Source organism: Vipera berus, assembly GCF_964194415.1.
Source record: "Vipera berus genome assembly, chromosome: 7".
Taxonomy (NCBI): domain Eukaryota; kingdom Metazoa; phylum Chordata; class Lepidosauria; order Squamata; family Viperidae; genus Vipera; species Vipera berus.
Genome location: NC_138209.1, coordinates 60042228 through 60060662, shown reverse-complemented (window position 1 = coordinate 60060662; position 18435 = coordinate 60042228). Strand labels below are relative to the sequence as shown.

The window sequence follows — 18435 nt, the reverse complement described above, 5'->3', positions numbered from 1 at the left end:
TCTGAATCTCCTGCCAAAAATATTTCAGCCAATCTGGCCACAGCACAGCGCCCTCAGATGGACTGATGGTTCTTCAGAGCTGCAGCGGCTTACACCCATACATAACACCATCAATGTCCAATAGTATTCAGTTTTGGTATTTTGGGAATGGCTTTGAGGTTTGCTATCTCTTTGGTTGAGTTTTCCATTTTGTTCTCATGATTCTGTCCTTTATTGGCCAGTTCGTTCTGGATTGACACCGCTGGTTTCTGTCACCCTGTCATTCCCTCCCTCCCTCTGCCCATTCCCTACTTTCCCATCCTCCTCCCCATCCCCTGCATTTTATGGCAGGATGCCAGTGAAATGAGGTATGCTAAAGATGGCAGACCTGACTGTTAGTAACATAATTGTTAAGTGAATCTGGCTTCCCTACAGACTTCTCTTGTCAAAAGGTCATAAAAGATGATAAAATAACCCCAGGACACTACAACTGTCATAAATACATGCCAGTTGCCAAACACCTGAATTTTGATCATGTGACCATGGGGATGCTACAGCGGTCATGTGAAAAACGATCATAAGTCATTTTTTCAGTACTGTTGTAACTTCAAATGGTCACTAAACAAGCTGTTGTAAGTCGAGGACTGCCTGTAGTCACTACTTTGTGCAAAATGCCCAGGAACATCTCTGGAAATAACAGGTTTCTGCTTGTAAACATCTAGCAAAGGAGAACTTACCATGGACCTGGCAACTTGTTCTACTGGCTGAAAGTTCCTCCTCAAGTTCATCCTGAACCTGCTTCCTTGTAATTTAAAAAAAAAGGTTCTGTTCCTGCCCTCATGGACTACAGAGAAGTCTCATGAGAAATTATGTCACGTAATATTGGATTAGGAAGAATTTCGCCATTAGAGCAGTCTAAATTTATGTCAGGTGATTTAAATTGATTTTTTTTTACTGGTTATGGTATCAAGAAAATCTAAGATCAAAGGACTTGCATCAACCTTCTTCTCTTCTCTCACATGCTGCATGAGAACCCATTGTCAAGAGCTTTCAAATCACTTGTATTTATTTTATTATTTGTTTCCATTGTTTAAATTTTTTATCTTTTTTATTTTAGAAACATAGTAACAAGGCAGGGGTGTCAAATTTGTTGTATCACGTGATGTGTCATGACATATCATGACTTTTTTTCTCCTTGCCAGAGCTGGGGTGGGCACGGCTTCCATGTGATGCATCCAGCCCTCGGGCTGGCAGTTTGACACCCCTGATCTAAGGGGTTGCCACAAAAAGAGGGAGTCAACTTATTCTCCAAAGCACAAGAGGGCAGGACAAGAAGCAATGGATGGAAACTAATCAAGGAGATAATTCACCTAGAACTAAGGAGAAATTTCCTGACAATTAGAACAATTAATCAGTAGAATGACTTGCTTCCAGAAGTTGTGGGTGTTCCAACACTGGAAGTTTTTAAGAAGAGATTGGACATTTGTCTGAAATGGTATAGGATTTCCTGCTTGAGCAGGGGGTTGGACTAGAAGATCTCCAAGGCCCCTTCCAACTCTGTTATTCTGTTCTGTTACTAAGATATATTTAACTGGTTCTGTTAATATGCTATAAGCATTTTTTTTCAAAGTGGTATAAAATAGGCTAGGCTAGGCTAGGCTAGGCTAGGCTAGGCTAGGCTAGGCTAGGCTAGGATAGGATAGGATAGGATAGGATAGGATAGAGCTGGAAGGGACCTTGGAGGCCTTCTAGTCCAGCCCACTGTTCAAGTAGGAGAACCCATACCATCTCAGACAAGTGACCATCTAGCCTCTTTATAAAAATCTCCACTGATGGAGCACCCATGATTTCTGGGGGCAAGGTATTCTGCTGATTAACTGTCCTCACTGTGAGGAACTTTCAACTCAATTCCAGGTGCTTCTCACTTTGATCAGTTTCCAACTATTGTTTCTTGTCCTGCCCTCTGGTGCTTTGGTAAATAACGTGACCCTCTGTTCTTTGTGGCAGCCCCTCAAATACTGAAACACTGCTATCATGTCTCCCCTATTTCTTCTTTTCTTTAGACTAACCAAACCCAAGTCCCGCAGCCGTTCTTCGTATGTTTTAGTCTCCAGGCCTTTGATCATCTTAGTTGCTCTTCTCTGAATTTTTTTCCAAACTCTCAATATCTTTTTTGTGATATGGTGACCAAAATTGGCTGCAGTATTCCAGGTGTGATCTTATATGAGGAAGAATGTATAATTATTCTTTTGTTATTAATCTGATCTTTTTTTTCAGGTGAATACACAGTGATGACAGCTCATTTTCATTTGAAGAGGAAAATTGGTTATTTTGTGATTCAGACCTATCTTCCCTGCATCATGACAGTTATTCTGTCTCAGGTGTCATTCTGGTTGAACAGAGAATCTGTTCCTGCAAGGACAGTTTTTGGTACGCAGTCAGTAATATTTATTTATTTATTTATTTATTTATTTATTTATTTATTTATTTATTTATTTATTTATTTATTTATTTACTGTGTATGTATAAAAATATATATATATATATATATATATATATATATATATATATATATATATATATATATATATATATATATATATATATAGTTTTTTACAATAACAATTTTTAATATTTAGTAAGCAACATGTTGTTGTCTGGGCTTACATATTTAACATTAACAGTAGTACATTCCTACCCTTTATTCCGTTTTTCTAACCATTTATAAAAAAATTCCCATGTTTGGAAGTATTCTGAATGTTGTTTTCCTTTCATTTTCAATGTGAGCCTATCCATTTCTACACAGCCCAGGATTTTCTTAATTATATCTTCTTCAGATGGTATTTCTTCATTTTTCCAACATTGAGCAAATGTAATTCTTGCTGCTGTTAATACATGTAATATTAAGTATACACATTCTTTATCATAGTTTTCTGAAATTATACCTAAAAGAAATAGTTCTGGTTTATAGTCTGCATGTGTTCATGTCATTTTCTTTAACCACCTATATATTTTTGACCAAAAGTTCTTTGCTTTAGGGCATGTCCACCAAAGATGGTAATATGTGCCTGGATTTTTTGTCTTCATTTGCAACAGTTGCTAGACATATTTTTAAACATTTTTGCTAATCTTGCAGGTGGTAAGTGCCATGTATAGAACATTTTATATAAGTTTTCTTTATAAGTAGCTGCCCTTGTCATTTTGTAGTTTCTTTCCCATAAGTTTTGCCCAAAATTTTTCCCAAGTTATCATTGCTTCTTTAACTTGTTCATCTTCCATCTATAAATTTAACAGAAAACTGTACAGTTTCTTAATTAATTTGTCATCTGATGACAATAGTATCTGGTCAAATGCTGATGCAAAGATTTTTGTATCTTTCTCGTGTCTTATTTGCATTTGAAAATGTGACTATCATGATAGCTCTATGCCCTGTTCTTCCAATTCTTGTTTAGTTTGTAGTTTCCCATCAGTATTAAAAATAACTTTATAGGTCATAGATTTCTCATAATTAATTAAATTTGGGTGTACAAATGCCTCCATTGTCGAAATCTATCCTGGTATTTTCATGTAAATTCTTGGTTTTATCTTTTCCCATGTAAGAAGCAATGCATTTCTTAGACAGTGGTTTTGAAAGTATTTATGAATTTTGTTCTTCTCATATGACAGAAACGCGTACCATCCAAGTTGTAAGTCATGCCCCTCTAGGTATAATAATCTTTTGTTTCTAAGGGTTCTCCATTCTTTTAAACATGTTAGTGCAGCTGCTTGATAGTATGAAACCCAATCTGATAGCCCAAAGCCTCCATTTTCTTTCGCTTCTTGTAACGTTTTCAATCTAATTTTAGCCTTTTTCTCTTGCCAAATAAATTTCAATATCGATGCATTTAATTCATCAAAAAAATTATTCATTTTATTGGTATTGTTTGAAATAAAAAAAGTAGTTTTGGTAGGGTTTTCATTTTCACAGTCGCTATTCTTCCCAAAATTGATAGTTGTAAATTTTTCCATTTTTCCAGGTCTTGTTTTATTTGTTTTAGTAATTTTACATAGTTGTCTTCTTTTATTGTTGTGCACCTTGCTATTAGATATATCCCCAAGTATTAGAGTACCCTAATTAACCCTAATCCTAACTTTTTCTTAACTACTTGAAGGTCTGTTTTTTCTGACAATTGGTTTTTTATTTATCTGTAAGATTTTTAACTATAACTTTAGTCTTTTCTCTATTTATTTTCAGTCCTGCTACTTCTCCAAATTCTTTGATCTTTGCTAATAATTTAGGACTTGTCTCCAATAGATCCTCTAATATAAATACCAAGTCATCCGCAAATGCTTGTAATTTGTACTTTTCATCTTTTATCCATTCCTTTAATTCCTGCATCCTGTCTAACATTCCTCCATTAAAGGTTGATTCCTGCTTCCGGTAGCTAAAGGGTGGGGGCAACCCCCCCTTTCTTCACTTTCGGAGGCTTTTTTGCTTCTTGGGAGTTTCTCCCCTTCAGGAAAGTAGGTAGGACAGTGGACTGAGACTGGTAAGCCCAATGTTTCCGGGAGCAGACCCTTTGTGTCTGTGGATGGGTTTTCTAGGCCTTGCCCATGTGGAGCCAGGATAGTAAAGGGAGTTTTGGGTTTGAGCTCAAGGGCTGCTTTGGAAAGAAGGTGAAGCTGAGTACCTCTAAATTTTAACTTTAAAGCCCAGGGAGCAAAGGAAATGTTTGTATGTCTCTGTTTGTGTGAGTGAGAAAACCCTTTTCTGAATCACAGTTGAATTTTGTTCCCTCTGGTCTTTCCTAACTGCAGAAAGGATCTGTTCAAGTAGCAGACCCTGGTAAGCACGGGGGTTTGGCCAGAGCGCAGGACCTTTTGTTAGGGAAAAGGGAGAGGCTGTGTGAAAATGGAAAGGAATGAGTGAATGAGAGAATTGGATTTGGGCAACCAGCTGGTAAGGCCCTAAAGCAAAGCCTAGTTCAGAAGGTGCCATGTACTCACTGCATAGGGGGCAGCAGGCCCTTCCAGATCCATAAGGGGTCTGAAAACCAATGGCAGGAAAGGAGGTGCTCATACTCACCGTTTTTTAGAAAGCGACAGGTCCTCCCAGACTCACAAGGAGTCTGAAAACTGTGATAGATAGTTCCGAGGAAAGGAGGTGCTCGTACTTCGGCAGCGAACCCAGACACTTTTTTCCCCGAAAACTGGAAGTTTCCCCCCCCCTTTTGTACCTCACTGAGACAAAGTGAGCCCCACATCTGAGAGGGGACATGGGAAGCAGCAGTTCACAGGTGACAATTAGGACTGCCCTAGGAGATTTGCTTGAAACGAAGAGCAAGATAAATATGTAAGAAATGGGTTTTGCTCAGGGCTTTGCTGGGAAACCAATTTGGCTAAATAAAGGTACTTAAAGAGAAAATAAGAAAAGTAATTCTCTCTCTCTTTCTCTTTATCTCTATGCAACCATGTTGTATGTTTAAGATTTGTGCCTTCCCTAATTTGAGTTAACTGAGATTTATGGTGGGAATGACTAGGATGTGCAAAACTAAGACTTCTGTTTCCTTTTCTGTTCTCTTGTCTTTGTGTGTATATGTGTGTCAAAGTCTTTGTGTGTGAGGTAAATGTGACTGTTAATTGTTTCTAACCCAAAGAGAAAAGAATTTTAAAATTCTGCTAGAAATTCTGCTTAAAATAAGCCACCAAAAGGAAATACCCTCTGTTATGTATTGAATATATATAAAGTTGTGTTAATCCCTGCTAAAGTGAAACTAACTTAACTCCAACTGCTTGTGAAGTTAAAATGAAACTAACCTTTAGATGACCCTGACTGTTAACTCCAACTATTTTGGAGGGAAACTTTGAACATTCATATTTTGGGCGGGTTTTTCAAGTATTGTGATTGGTTAAGGCCCTGTGGGTTCAGAATTAAATTAAATTAAAAGAGCCTTGGTGGAGCAGTGGGCTAATGCCTCCTTAAGTAACACCAGCTGCCTGCAATTAGTGCAGGTTCGCATCCCACCAGGCTCAAGGTTGACTCAGCCTTCTATCCTTCCGAGGTAGGTAAAATGAGGACCCAGATTGTTGGGGGCAATTAAGCTGACTTTGTAATAATGCCGCTTGGGGGGGGCGAAAGCCCTAATAAGCAGGCATATACATAGAATGAAGGCTACTGCTAAGCACATTGGTTTGTGCTTAGATTGTAAGCCGCCCTGAGTCTTCGAAGAAGGGCGGGATATAAATGGGATTAAAAAAAAAGAATATAAATTACAGGCAATTGCCTGCAGTTCTCCAGTTCTAGTTTGAGTCAATAAATAATGTTGTAACTATGCTGGACTGTTCCTTGCCAACTGAAGCCCACTACCCAATAGTGGTGATGAAGGTGGGATGCTGCAGAGGAGAGAGCTGCTGCTAACCAAGAGACTGAAATCATTGGGCGATAGGCTGGGTAAAGAGTCCCGGCAGGCCTAGTTCTCACCCCCTGCCTACCAGTAAGCCACACTGGAGACAAGCTGAAATCACTGGGTGTCAGACCAGGTAAAAAGCCTTGATGGGACCTTGCTCCCTACCCTGCCTGCCAGTAAGACACACTGGAGGCATAGATATACCTGAGAAATCTGTCCCCAGGATCCCCAAGTACAGCACAGCTCCAACCGCAGCAGTACAGGCATTAACCAGCAACACAGAGGCCTCCCCAAAATGGCTAAATTGGGAAGGCTCAACGAGTTTGATATTACTCATCTGGAACAGTGGAACTCACATGTCTCCCAAGTAGACAACTATCTCCGGGCTAACCAGATAACAGACAATGGCCTGAAGACAGTAACCTTACTATGGGTCTGCAGACAAGCCACGTTTGATATCGCTGAAAACCTGATAGCACTGGCAAGTATAGAGATTGTGGCCTACACAGATCTCAAGAAAAAATCAAGGGAACATTTTGAGACAAAACTCTCAGTAATCGCCTGGCACCATGCATTCAAGCAATGTGAACAGAGATCCAGGGAATCTGCAGCAGACTTTGTGGCAGCCCTTCGCCAAGCTTCGTGCCAATGCAAGTTTCCTGACCTGGAAGACTGTCTCAGAGAAAAGCTTGTTTGTGGCCTGCATAATAGAGAATTACAGCAGTGCCTATTCGCCATGGAGAAACTGACTTTCCAAGACGCATTGAAGGAAGTCATGGCAGAGGAGGCTGCCAGAGGGGCAATGAAGACTCTCCGGCCACCCAAAACACACACTGGCTAGTCCACAAGCTGGGTAAGGAAATGGGCCATGCCGATGCTTTCAGCCGACTGCCTCTACTGCAGATTGATCTGGACCCAGCCCCAGCTTGTCATATCCTGGTGATCCAAGACCTGCCTGAAGCACCCCTACATGCAGGGGACTTTGCAGCTGAAACCACTATGGACAGAACATTTAGCCGCATTCTCAACTGGGTGTTAAGAGGATGGCCAGAGACCTGGCTAGGCCCTGAGTTCCATCACTTCTCAGAAAAATGAACTGTTGGCCCTACTGGGGTAGTAGGGTCATCATTCCACCCAGTCTTCACTCCAGGGTGCTGGATTCCTTACATGAGGTGTACCCAGGAATTGTTCAAATGAAGGCTCTTAGCCAGGAGTTACTTGTGGTGGCCAGGCCTGGACAAGGACATTGACAATCAAGTAAGGAGTTGCCAGGCCTGCAAAGAAACCTGACCGGAGATGCCACAAGCACCAGTGCACCACTGGGAGACCACACACGCCCCATGGTCTCATGTGCACATTGACTGCGGGCCCCTTCCAAGGGCAGGTATTCCTAATTGTAGTAGACAGTTATTCCATGTGGTTGGAAGTAGCACCAATCTCATTGATGACAACAACCAGGGTCATCCAAGAGTTGTGCTGACTGTTCACTACACATGGTCTGCCAGATGTAATCATGTCCAACAGTGGGGCACAATTCATGGCAGGAGAGTTTTAATCTTTCCTCAACATCAACATGATTCGGCACGTAACATCTGCTCCATTCCACCCCACAACCAACGGTCAGGCTGAATGAATGGTCAGGACCACAAAAGAGGTGCTCAAGCGGATGACGACTGGGGACTGGAATCACCACCTGGCAAACTTCCTCCTGTGTCAACACTCAACTCCCAGTACAGCAACAGGTCGCAGCCCAGCAGAGCTGAGGTGGGGCCGCTGGCTCACCATGAAGCTTGACCAACTTCACCCAGACAGAGTAGTGGCAGAGACGGCTCAACCAAAGTCCCCACAGAAACTTACAGCTGGGTGAATTGGTCTGGACCAGGAACTATGGAAGTGGAGTGCCGTTGGTGGCAGCTAGGGTAACTAAGATAATTGGGCCCTTGTCATACAAGGTTATTTTGGAAAATGATTGTATGGTCAGATGCCACATTGATCAGTTATGGCGTTGGCAGGCCAGTCCAGTCCCAGGTGAGGATCCTGAGGTTTTATCAGTCACACAAGAGAACTGTTTTCTTCTGAGTTTGCCTGTATCACCTGTGGCTGCCTCGAGGGAAATGAAGGTATGAAGGGCTGTAGAGCTGCCACCACTTATGGGTGACCTAAATGGCCATGACGACTCTATTTAACTGGAAATGGATAATACTCCACTTGAACAGGACTCTCCAATAACATTGCAGCAGTCCACCAGGATCTGTGGGCCCCCAGCCTATCTCAAAGACTATGAATATTGAACAGACTGAGGATGATAACTATAATAATAATAATAATAATAATAATAATAATAATAATAATAATAATAATAATAATAATAATAATAATAATAATAATAATAATAATGAGGAGGAGGAGGAGGAGGAGGAGGAGGAGGAGGAGAAGGAGAAGAAGAAGAAGAAGAAGAAGAAGAAGAAGAAGAAGAAGAAGAAGAAGAAGAAGAAGAAGAAGAAGAAGAAGAAGAAGAAGAAGAAGAAGAAGAAGAAGTTGGAAGGGACCTTGGAGGTCATCTATTATTAACAATAATAATAATAATAATAATAATAATAATAATAATAATAATAATAATAATAATAATAAGAAGAAGAAGAAGAAGAAGAAGAAGAAGAAGAAGAAGAAGAAAAAAAGAAGAAGAAGAAGAAGTTGGAAGGGACCTTGGAGGTCATCTAGTCCAACCCCCTGCTCAGGCAGGAAACCCTATACCATTTCAGGCAAATGGCTGTCCAGTCTCTTCTTAAAAACCTCCAGTGTTGGAGCATTCACCACCTCTGGAGGCAGGTTGTTCCACTGGTTAATTGTTCTAACTGTCAGGAAGTTTCTCCTTAGTTCTAGGTTGCTTCTCTCCTTGACTAATTTCCATCCATTGCTTCTTGTCCTGCTTTCAGGTGCTTTGGAGAATAGCTTGACTCCCTCTTCTTTGTAGCAGCCCCTGAGATATTGGAACACTGCTATCATGTCACCCCTCACCCTTCTCTTCATTAAACTACACATACCCAATTCCAGCAACCGGTCCCTATATGTTTTAGCCTCCAGTCCCCCAATCATCTTTGCTGCTCTTCTCTGTACCCTTTCTAGAGTCTCGACATCTTTTTTACATCGTGGTGACCAAAACTGAATGCAGTATTCCAGGTGTGGCCTTACCAAAGCATTGTAAAGTGGTATTAGTACTTCACGTGATCTTGATTCTATCCCTCTGTTAATGCAGCCTAGCACTGTGTTGGCTTTTTTGGCAGCTGCAGCACACTGCTGGCTCATATTGAAGTGATTGTCTACTAGGACTCCGAGATCCCTCTCACAGTTACTACTATTGAGCACGGTACCACCTATACTATACCTGTGCATTTGATTTTTCCTGCCTAAATGTAGAACCTTACTTTTTTCACCATTGAATTTCATTTTATTAGATAGTGCCCAGTGTTCGAGTCTGTCCAGATCCTCCTGTATTTTAAGCCTATCTTCTGGAGTATTGGCTATTCCTGCCAGCTTGGTGTCGTCTGCAAATTTGATGAGTTCCCCATCTATCCCTTCATCCAAATCATTAATGAAGATATTGAAGAGCACTGGGCCCAGAACAGAGCCCTGGGGCACCCCACTACACACTTCCTTCCATGTAGATGCAGTTCCATTGAGGACCACATGCTGAGTACGGCCTGTCAGCCAGCTACGAATCCATTTGGTGGTGATGCTATCTAACCCACATTTTTCTATCTTATCAAGTAGTATGTTGTGATCTACTTTATCAAATGCCTTACTGAAGTCCAAGTAAATTATATCTACAGCATTCCTCTGGTCCACTAATTTTGTCACTTGGTCAAAGAATGTGATAAGATTTTTCTGGCATGATCTGTTTTTGACAAACCCATGTTGACTTTTAGTGATGACTTTGTTTGCATCTAGGTGTTTGCTGATTTGTTGTTTGATTATCTTTTCCAGAATCTTCCCAGGTATTGAGGTCAGGCTGATAGGTCTGTAGTTTCCAGGATCTATTTTTTCCCTTTTTTGAAGATGGGAACTACATCAGCTCTCTTCCAGTCCTCTGGTAGTTCCCCAGTGCTCCAGGATCTTTGAAAAATATAGTTCAGTGGTTCTGAGATCACGTCTGCCAGTTCCTTGAGAACTTTGGGGTGTAATCCATCTGGTCCTGGTGATTTGAACTCGTCTAGGCTGGACAGGTGTTCACTTACCATTTTTTTGCCTATCTTAACTTGTGTTTCTATTCTGTTTTTTATGGCACTGGTTTTGGTAGGTTGGACTGTTTTTTCCCTTTGTGTAAAGACAGATGCAAAAAACGAGTTAAATAGTTCCTCTTTCTCCCTATTGCTTGTCACCTTCTTGCCACTTTCCCCCACTAATGGACCAATCATTTCCTTAACTTTTTTCTTGTTTTTTATATGTTGAAAGAAGCATTTTTTGTTATTTTTGACTTTGGTTGCAAGCCTTAGTTCATTTTGAGCCTTAGCTTTCCTCACTTCATCTTTGCAGGCACGGGCTATTTGCTGATATTCTGACTTAGTTATGTGCCCCTTTTTCCAATTCTTATACTTGTCCTTTTCATCTTTGAATTTATCAGAGAGTTCTTTATGTAGCCATGCTGGTTTCTTTTGAGAGCTGTTATTTTTCTTCTTTGTTGGTATTGTACTAGACTGGGCCTTTATTATCTCACTTTTCAAAATTTCCCAAGCTTCTTGAGTTGTTTTCCCCTTTAGGATTCTCATCCATGGAATTCTTCCCATGGTCTCTCTAAGTTTATTGAAATTAGCTCTTTTAAAGTCCAAGACTCTAGTTTGGCTGTGTTCTATTGCTTGTGCCTCCAGAATGTTGAATTCCAATATTGCATGATCACTTTCCCCCAAGGTTCCTGTGGCTTCGATATTTTCTATCATTTCATCTCTGTTAGTGAGAATTAAATCCAATATGGCTAATCCCCTAGTTCCCTTCTCTACTTTTTGGGAGAGAAAGTTGTCTGCTAGGTTTGTCAGGAAACTATCCAAGGGAAAGGTGTGTTATGTACTGAATATATATAAAGTTGTGTTAATTCCTGCTAAAGTGAAACTACTGTAACTTAACTCCAACTGTTTGTGAAGCTAAAATGAAGCTAACCTTTAGATGACCCTGACTGTTAACTCCAACTGTTTAGGAAGGAAACTTTAAACATTCATATTTGGGCAGGTTTTTCAAGTATTGTGATTGGCTAAGGCCCTGTGGTTTCAGAGTATAAATTACAGACAATTGCCTGCAGTTCTCCAGTTCTAGTTTGAGTCAATAAATAATGTTGTAACTATGCTGGTCTGCTCCTTGCCTACTGAAGCCCACTACCCAATACCCTCACTCTGGTTCTCTGGCCAACAAACAGAATGAAGAAAAATGTGTTTGTTTGTTTGTTTGTTTTCTTTCTCTCCCCTTTCTCTCTCTGTACTCTTAAGAACAGCCAAAGTTAGCAGGAGGGAATATTTTAAGTTCATCTGCAGGAAAAGTTTCACTCTTGCATTTATTGTATGTGATGTAAATGAGTTTTATCTGTCTATCCTTTTCCTGAAACATAACCAGCATTTTTCAAGTTGCAAGTCCTTAAGTCTTTAATATGTTACAAATGTTCAGTTCAGAAATAAGATCTTTCATTTTTGTTCTCTTACCAGGAATCCAGCCTTTCTTTTGTCATCATTTGTGATTTCCTCATTTTGTCTGCCTATCTGTTTCTTTAACCACTGCACTATTAATGCCTTTTCAAACTCTGTCTGCAAGCTTCCCACCCCCCTCCGCCCCAATTCTACTTCTCCTTTTCTTATCTCTGTTCTCCATGCCTTTGTCTGCCTCTCCTGGGAGATTCCACCCAGAAAAGGGGAGGAGATCTTGTTCTCATGTCTTTCAGCACTGCATAGATGACCCCCCCAACCTTTGGAAGCAGACCACACTGACCCAGATGCTGCCTCCATCCATTTGAGTCATGGAATTAGGTTTTGAATCCAGCCATCCACCAAAAAGCCACCATGCAACCAGAGTGGAACAGATCTTCCCAAGTCCTACCATTCCCCCAGATGCCTGTGAAAGCTGCAAAGGAAGGAAGGAGTCCTGGAGCCATTGGTCCCCATGTGAAGCCTCAGAAGAAAATTAGGAAGACTATGGGGGGAGGGTGGAAACTCATTGTAAAGTTTTCTTTTTTGCCCCATTTGTATTGTAATAAGCCAGCTGAATGTATTTATGGAGAGATGGCATTTGGGAATAGTTGGCAGAACTATCCTGAACACCTTGGATTTCTTTCTGGTGGGAAGAAAATTTATCCAGAATGTTTGTATTGACTGTTTGTATTAGTAGCTGCACACCCAGACAGGCACACACACACCATTCATAATCACACTGAGTCTCTTTCACCTACCTTCAGTAAAGTTCCAGCCTGATTCTCGCCTTGTGTCATTAAAATTTTGTAGGAACAACTTCCAGCAAATTCCAAGAGGGAGAGAACCAGGCCCCCTTGGTTGATTTGTAATTCATATGCCCTGATTAGGGAAGTAACAGAAAAGAGATCTCCAAACCTAAGCCCTGAATATCTTGACTGGTGGACTCAGAGTGGGAGTCCTAAGGCTCACCATGTGCAATTTAAGAAAAATGTAATAGCCTAGCTTGCATACTGGCTAACCTCAATTGGACGTTACAAACCTGGATGCACTGAACTAAGAGCTAGGGCAGGAAACAACACTTGAAAATGGGCAGCCAGTAGTTATATACTGAGGCAAACCATGATTATCTTATCTTTATGTTTATTAGACTTATATACCTTTATTAGACTTATATACCGCCCTTCTCCCGTAGGACTCAGGGCGGTTCACAAAATTATGAAGAATTTTTGGAGGAATGTGCAAATCTGACTGGAAGCTCAAAGTGACATCCAACATTTGAAAATAATTAGCACAGAATATTGGAAACTATAAATTTCTTTTCCACCTAACAAAATTTTTGCCCTGACTTTTAGAACTTTAAGGGTTGGAAGCTCCCCTTTTGGGAGCCACTGCAGGGATCTTTTTCTGCTTGCCTCTATTAGTGTCTTCTTCTTCTTTTGACTTAACAGTTTAAAGCTTGTTTACCAAGTCTCCCTGATCAGATCAATTTTAATCTTGTGCCAGTAAAAGTGTGTCACCCACACTATTATGGCACAAAGGGGGGATTGTGGGAAGTCAGCCCCCCAAGAGAAGGAAATATTAAAAGGGCAGAAAAATATATTTCCTCAAAGGATCTTAAAGAGGCAGAAAAGCATGGCCAGTTTTTTCTTAATAGCCCTGAGTCTGCCTCCCCGAGCAGAAACCAGCTCTATAGAAATGCAGATGTAAATAATCCAGGAAGGTTGGAACCCCCAGCTAGAAGATTAGGAAGACAAAGACATCTAAAATCTACATACCATACCCAAAGTCTAAGACAGGATATAATAGGATTAGCTCACAGACGCCAAAGAGACACAGGTCAAAATACATGACACAGGAAATACAAAGACTCAAAACAGGAACAGGAAACAACTCCAAACAAAAGGCTGCAGAGGGTATAAAAACCTACTCCCTACATATGCTCAGCCCTTTTTCCTCTTTTCTGCCAGAGCCATCTTTCTGTCTGGCTCTCCTCTTCAATAAACTGCAACCTTCTTTCTAAAGCAGTCACCATGTTTATTCCCAGCTTGGACTGAACCATGATGAAGATTTTTCCTTCCAACGTGGTTATTCTACCATATTAAAGCTATATTCCTTCATTAGCATGCCATCCTGTTCTGATACATTTATAGATAAAGTCTCAAAAGGTTATTAACAAATAATAATTTAAACAGTATCAGATATGAGTAATGGCCTTTTATTTTAAAAAATGTAAGACCTGGGTTTTTTTTTCTCCATTTCATACCTACTTTGGGACAGAACCTGTCAATGCTATCTCAACAAAAAAAAGTTAAACGAGAAACTCACATGTTTCCTTCCAGAGATATATGCAAATTATTGCTTCATATGTTATACAGTTTATACCAGGCAAATGCCTGAGTTTTGTACTTTTCAATCAGTTCTATAACATTAGCAACTCAAGAGTCTAAATCTTAGAGAAAATGTATGTAAAAATGTGATCTCAAACAAATGCATTAAGCACATCTGTAGGGGGGAAGTAAAAGATGTCTAAATAGCAAGCATGTGATTTAAGGTACAGCAGGTCTTTTTTAATCCATGTCACAATGCCTATAAAAAGAGGTGAGGCTTTGATTGCACAGTTGCAGCTGTCATGTTGACTTTTTGGGTTGCAGATTCCTTAAAATAATAAACCCCAAACATTATATAATTTCATAGATATCTTATTTGTAATTTCTGTACTTTTGTCTTTTTGAGTTCAATTCTCAATTCAATTCATTGTCTTTCACTCTGGTCCTAAACTTTCCATGCATTTTGCATTACCTTGACCAGGCTCTTTCTTTTTTCTTTCTTTTTTTCCTACCCTACAGGAGTAACAACAGTGCTAACAATGACAACGCTAAGCATCAGTGCTCGTAATTCCTTGCCCAAAGTAGCTTATGCCACAGCTATGGATTGGTTTATTGCGGTTTGTTATGCATTTGTGTTTTCTGCCTTGATAGAATTTGCCACTGTAAATTACTTCACAAAAAGAGGATGGGCATGGGATGGAAAAAGCATAGTCAATGATAAGGTGAGTGATCAAAAACATCTTTAAGGTTTCTTCCAATTTGAACAAAAATCAATTTAGCAGCATCTCCGTTGATAGTTTTACATTTCTGAAAAATAAAGTCTTAAACCAATATGAATAAATTAAACCATAGCACATTTATGTTTGTTTAATTTCCTTTGAAGTTTCCTTCAAAACCTTCAACCACATTTCATTATCTTCAACAATTTTTGTAAGGAAAAACCAAAGATACTACTGAAAGAAGTTTAACCATATTAAGCATGATAAATGAAGAGCTATCATAGATTTATATAATCTTTTATGTAATTGTTCAGATTCTCATTTGACGAAAGCAAGTGTTTTATTTAAAAAAATGGTTTCCATTTTCAGAGATGTTTGATCTCAGTAGAGAAATTCTGTGTTTAAGTTGGATAAATATAATCCCAAAAGCATTTAGCAGCAATAATAATAATAAATATAGGTTTAACAAACCTTTTTTATTTATCAGGAAGCATTTTTTAATGAAGCACAAAATAGAACATCTGGTTCTATTGATCCATCTGAATCAAAACATGTTTGTGATGTTTTCAGTTGAAAGTAGAATGAAAAAGGCCTATTTTGTTCTGGGATATGAACCAAAATGTTGTTGTTCTGGGAGAAGAAGTTCTAAGGATGGATATGAATGGAAAAAAGCCAAAGATAAGGACTTTGGCATGTTATCCTAGAGCCAACGAGTCAGGGACAAAAGAAGATTGGAATAGTGCTGGTACAAAGACCATGCAGAGGAGAAAATAAAAGTGGTGTGATGTCCACCAGCCTTGCCCTGCTCACCCAATAAAATCCCTTGGGAAACCCTCTTTAACCGAGCCCTTGAACAATCCAAAATTTCTGGTTTTTGTTTCTCCATATCTTTGGCTAACTAAAACAAAATAAAAATAAATAGATTTCTAAGATCTCTAAAAGGCCATTTTAAATTATTTGACATCTGCAGTTCTTCTTAAAAAGAATTTTCTTCTTTAAAAAACCTCCTTTTTAGGACTAAAATAGCTGCTATTTTGAAAAAAATGATTTTTACTTCTACAAATTCTATTATGTGTACAAGAAATTTGAGAAAATTAAAAAAATATATTTACTAGTTACATAGCAATAAGAAAACAGAAGCATTCTTAACGTGCTATTAAAACCATAGTTGAGGTGGAGTTCATGTGAATATACTTTACTTTAAACTGGAAAAAGTATGGGATAATTGTGAGGAAAAGCATGAAAGAGAAGAGGAAAATTGAACCTCAGAGTTTGGATTTTGTATCATTTACCTACTAATTTATAGATATCAGAGCACTGATGCCCTTATGGGGATGTGAGACTCTCTGTCACTAACCTGTGTTTTATAAACTATAAAATCAAAAGTAGAAGGGAAAGGACTAATTCTGAATTTTCATGAATCTGTAACATTAACTTTAGGATTTTCCAATTTAGAATTATTCAGGTAGCTCAATTCCAGTTTAGTTGATGATTCTTCCATTCTTCCTCACAACCAATTGTTTCAAGGTCTTTTAGTAGAAGGGCTCCAGAAAGTTACAAGCAACAGAAACAGATGTCATTTATTCTTCCATTCCTCAAAAAGAGCTTTGACTAGCCTTGGAAAACTAAGCAGGTTCAGACCTAGTTAGCAATTGAAGGACGAAATTCTAGAGCTGTCTCAAGTTGAAAAAACATCCTGGACCAAAGCAATTCCAACCATTTCCATATTGTGCTGTTCTTATAGTGAAGAACACAGAGAAAGAATGAATGAAAGAAAGAAAGAAAGAAAGAAAGAAAGAAAGAAAGGAAGGAAGGAAGGAAGGAAGGAAGGAAGGAAGGAAGGAAGGAAGGAAGGAAGGAAAGAAGGAAGGAAGGAAGAAAGAAAGAAAGAAAAAGGAAGGAAGGAAGGAAGGAAGGAAGGAAGGAAGGAAGGAAGGAAGGAAGGAAGGAAGGAAGGAAGGTATTTCTCATCATTGTAGGTGCTAGTTACAGATTACAGATCTTCTAACACTCCTTTTCTTGAAGTATAGCAACAAATAATAAATCTGTGCAGAATGATATAATAAAAATTTATGATATTTTCTCCATCTCTAAATACTGCAGAATAATTTGTTTTACAAAATAATAAATAAAAATATTCTGCCTACTTGCATAAGAGTTGGTATACTTTGAAGCATAGGTACCTAGAGAAGCTTCCAATTTGGTCAGCATGAAAGCAGCAATGCTCCATCACAGTGAAGGAAATGAATCTTGTCACCATTGAAGAGTCACACATAGAATACACATGGCCTTAGCTGAAAGTCCATGAAGCTTTCTACAATGGCAGTACCATAGTCAGTAAGGTCAATCTGAGGCACAATTATTGTGAATTAAATTAAGTAGATTTGTCTGTTGGTGCAGAAATATTTGAAGATATTTAATAATAATATTATCTTTTAACAGAAAAAAGAAAAGGCCTCAGTCATTAAGAAAAACAATGCCTATGCAGTGGCCGTTGCCAATTATGGACCAAACATCACCAAGGACTCTGTTCTCCCAACCATCTCCAAGAGTGCTACCACCACTTCAGAATCCCACAAAGCCAAACCAGAAACCAAACCACAAGAAGCAAAGAAAACCTTTAACAGTGTTAGCAAAATTGACAGAATGTCCAGAATAGTATTTCCAGTTTTATTTGGCACATTCAACTTGGTGTATTGGGCCACATATCTAAACAGGGAACCTGTTTTGCATGGGTTTGCACCATCACACTAAAACCTTAACTTTATGCTGAGGGTATCTAACATCATTATGATCAAGTTGTTTTCCTATGTACATTACGACTAATAACTGCTAATCAGTGAACTAATATGTACAGGATGTATATAGGTATCATGTTTGTTTATCTCCAAAGGAGGTGCACAGAGCTTAATCATGGGATCTGTAAGCAGATGATACCCGTGGCAAATATATTCTGCTCTCCTATTTATGTGAGTTCTCCTAAATTTGGATTTAACTATGCTGAATTATATCCATACAAACCATATATGGTCCTACATAACTATTTAGTAACACTATTTTTTTAATTTAAAGTTTAAGATATTTTTCTATGAGACAACTGATTCTACTTTAATGCAAAGAAGCTATCATTTAAAAAGAGAATGATTTTTTTTAAAAAAAGAGTAATCTTAATAATTTCTTACGGTATCAGTGCCCATGTAAATATTATAGATGTGTGGTGAACATAAGTACTCTTCTGTTAGCAATCATTAAGAATGCAAGTTGTGCATAAAAGCATCAGAATGTCAGGGATAATAATTTCTTTCAATCAAATTTTAAAGCTGCTGTGGGCTTATCCTGTGATATGGTCAGTGGTCTG

At 39.0% G+C, this 18435-nt stretch overlaps 1 protein-coding gene across 1 annotated transcript in view; it reads left to right on the top strand.

Annotated features, from left to right (window-relative positions):
* The window catches only part of LOC308671033 (gamma-aminobutyric acid receptor subunit alpha-2), a gene marked incomplete at its 3' end in the record, with an annotated part of 263575 nt that extends 245744 nt beyond the window's left edge, over positions 1-17831 (top strand). The window contains exons 8-10 of the mRNA XM_081332970.1: positions 2257-2409; positions 14878-15080; positions 17520-17831. Of these exons, the coding sequence (XP_081189096.1) occupies positions 2257-2409; positions 14878-15080; positions 17520-17831 (668 nt within the window). The remainder of the gene's footprint in view (positions 1-2256; positions 2410-14877; positions 15081-17519) is intronic.
* Positions 17832-18435: the final 604 nt, after the last annotated feature.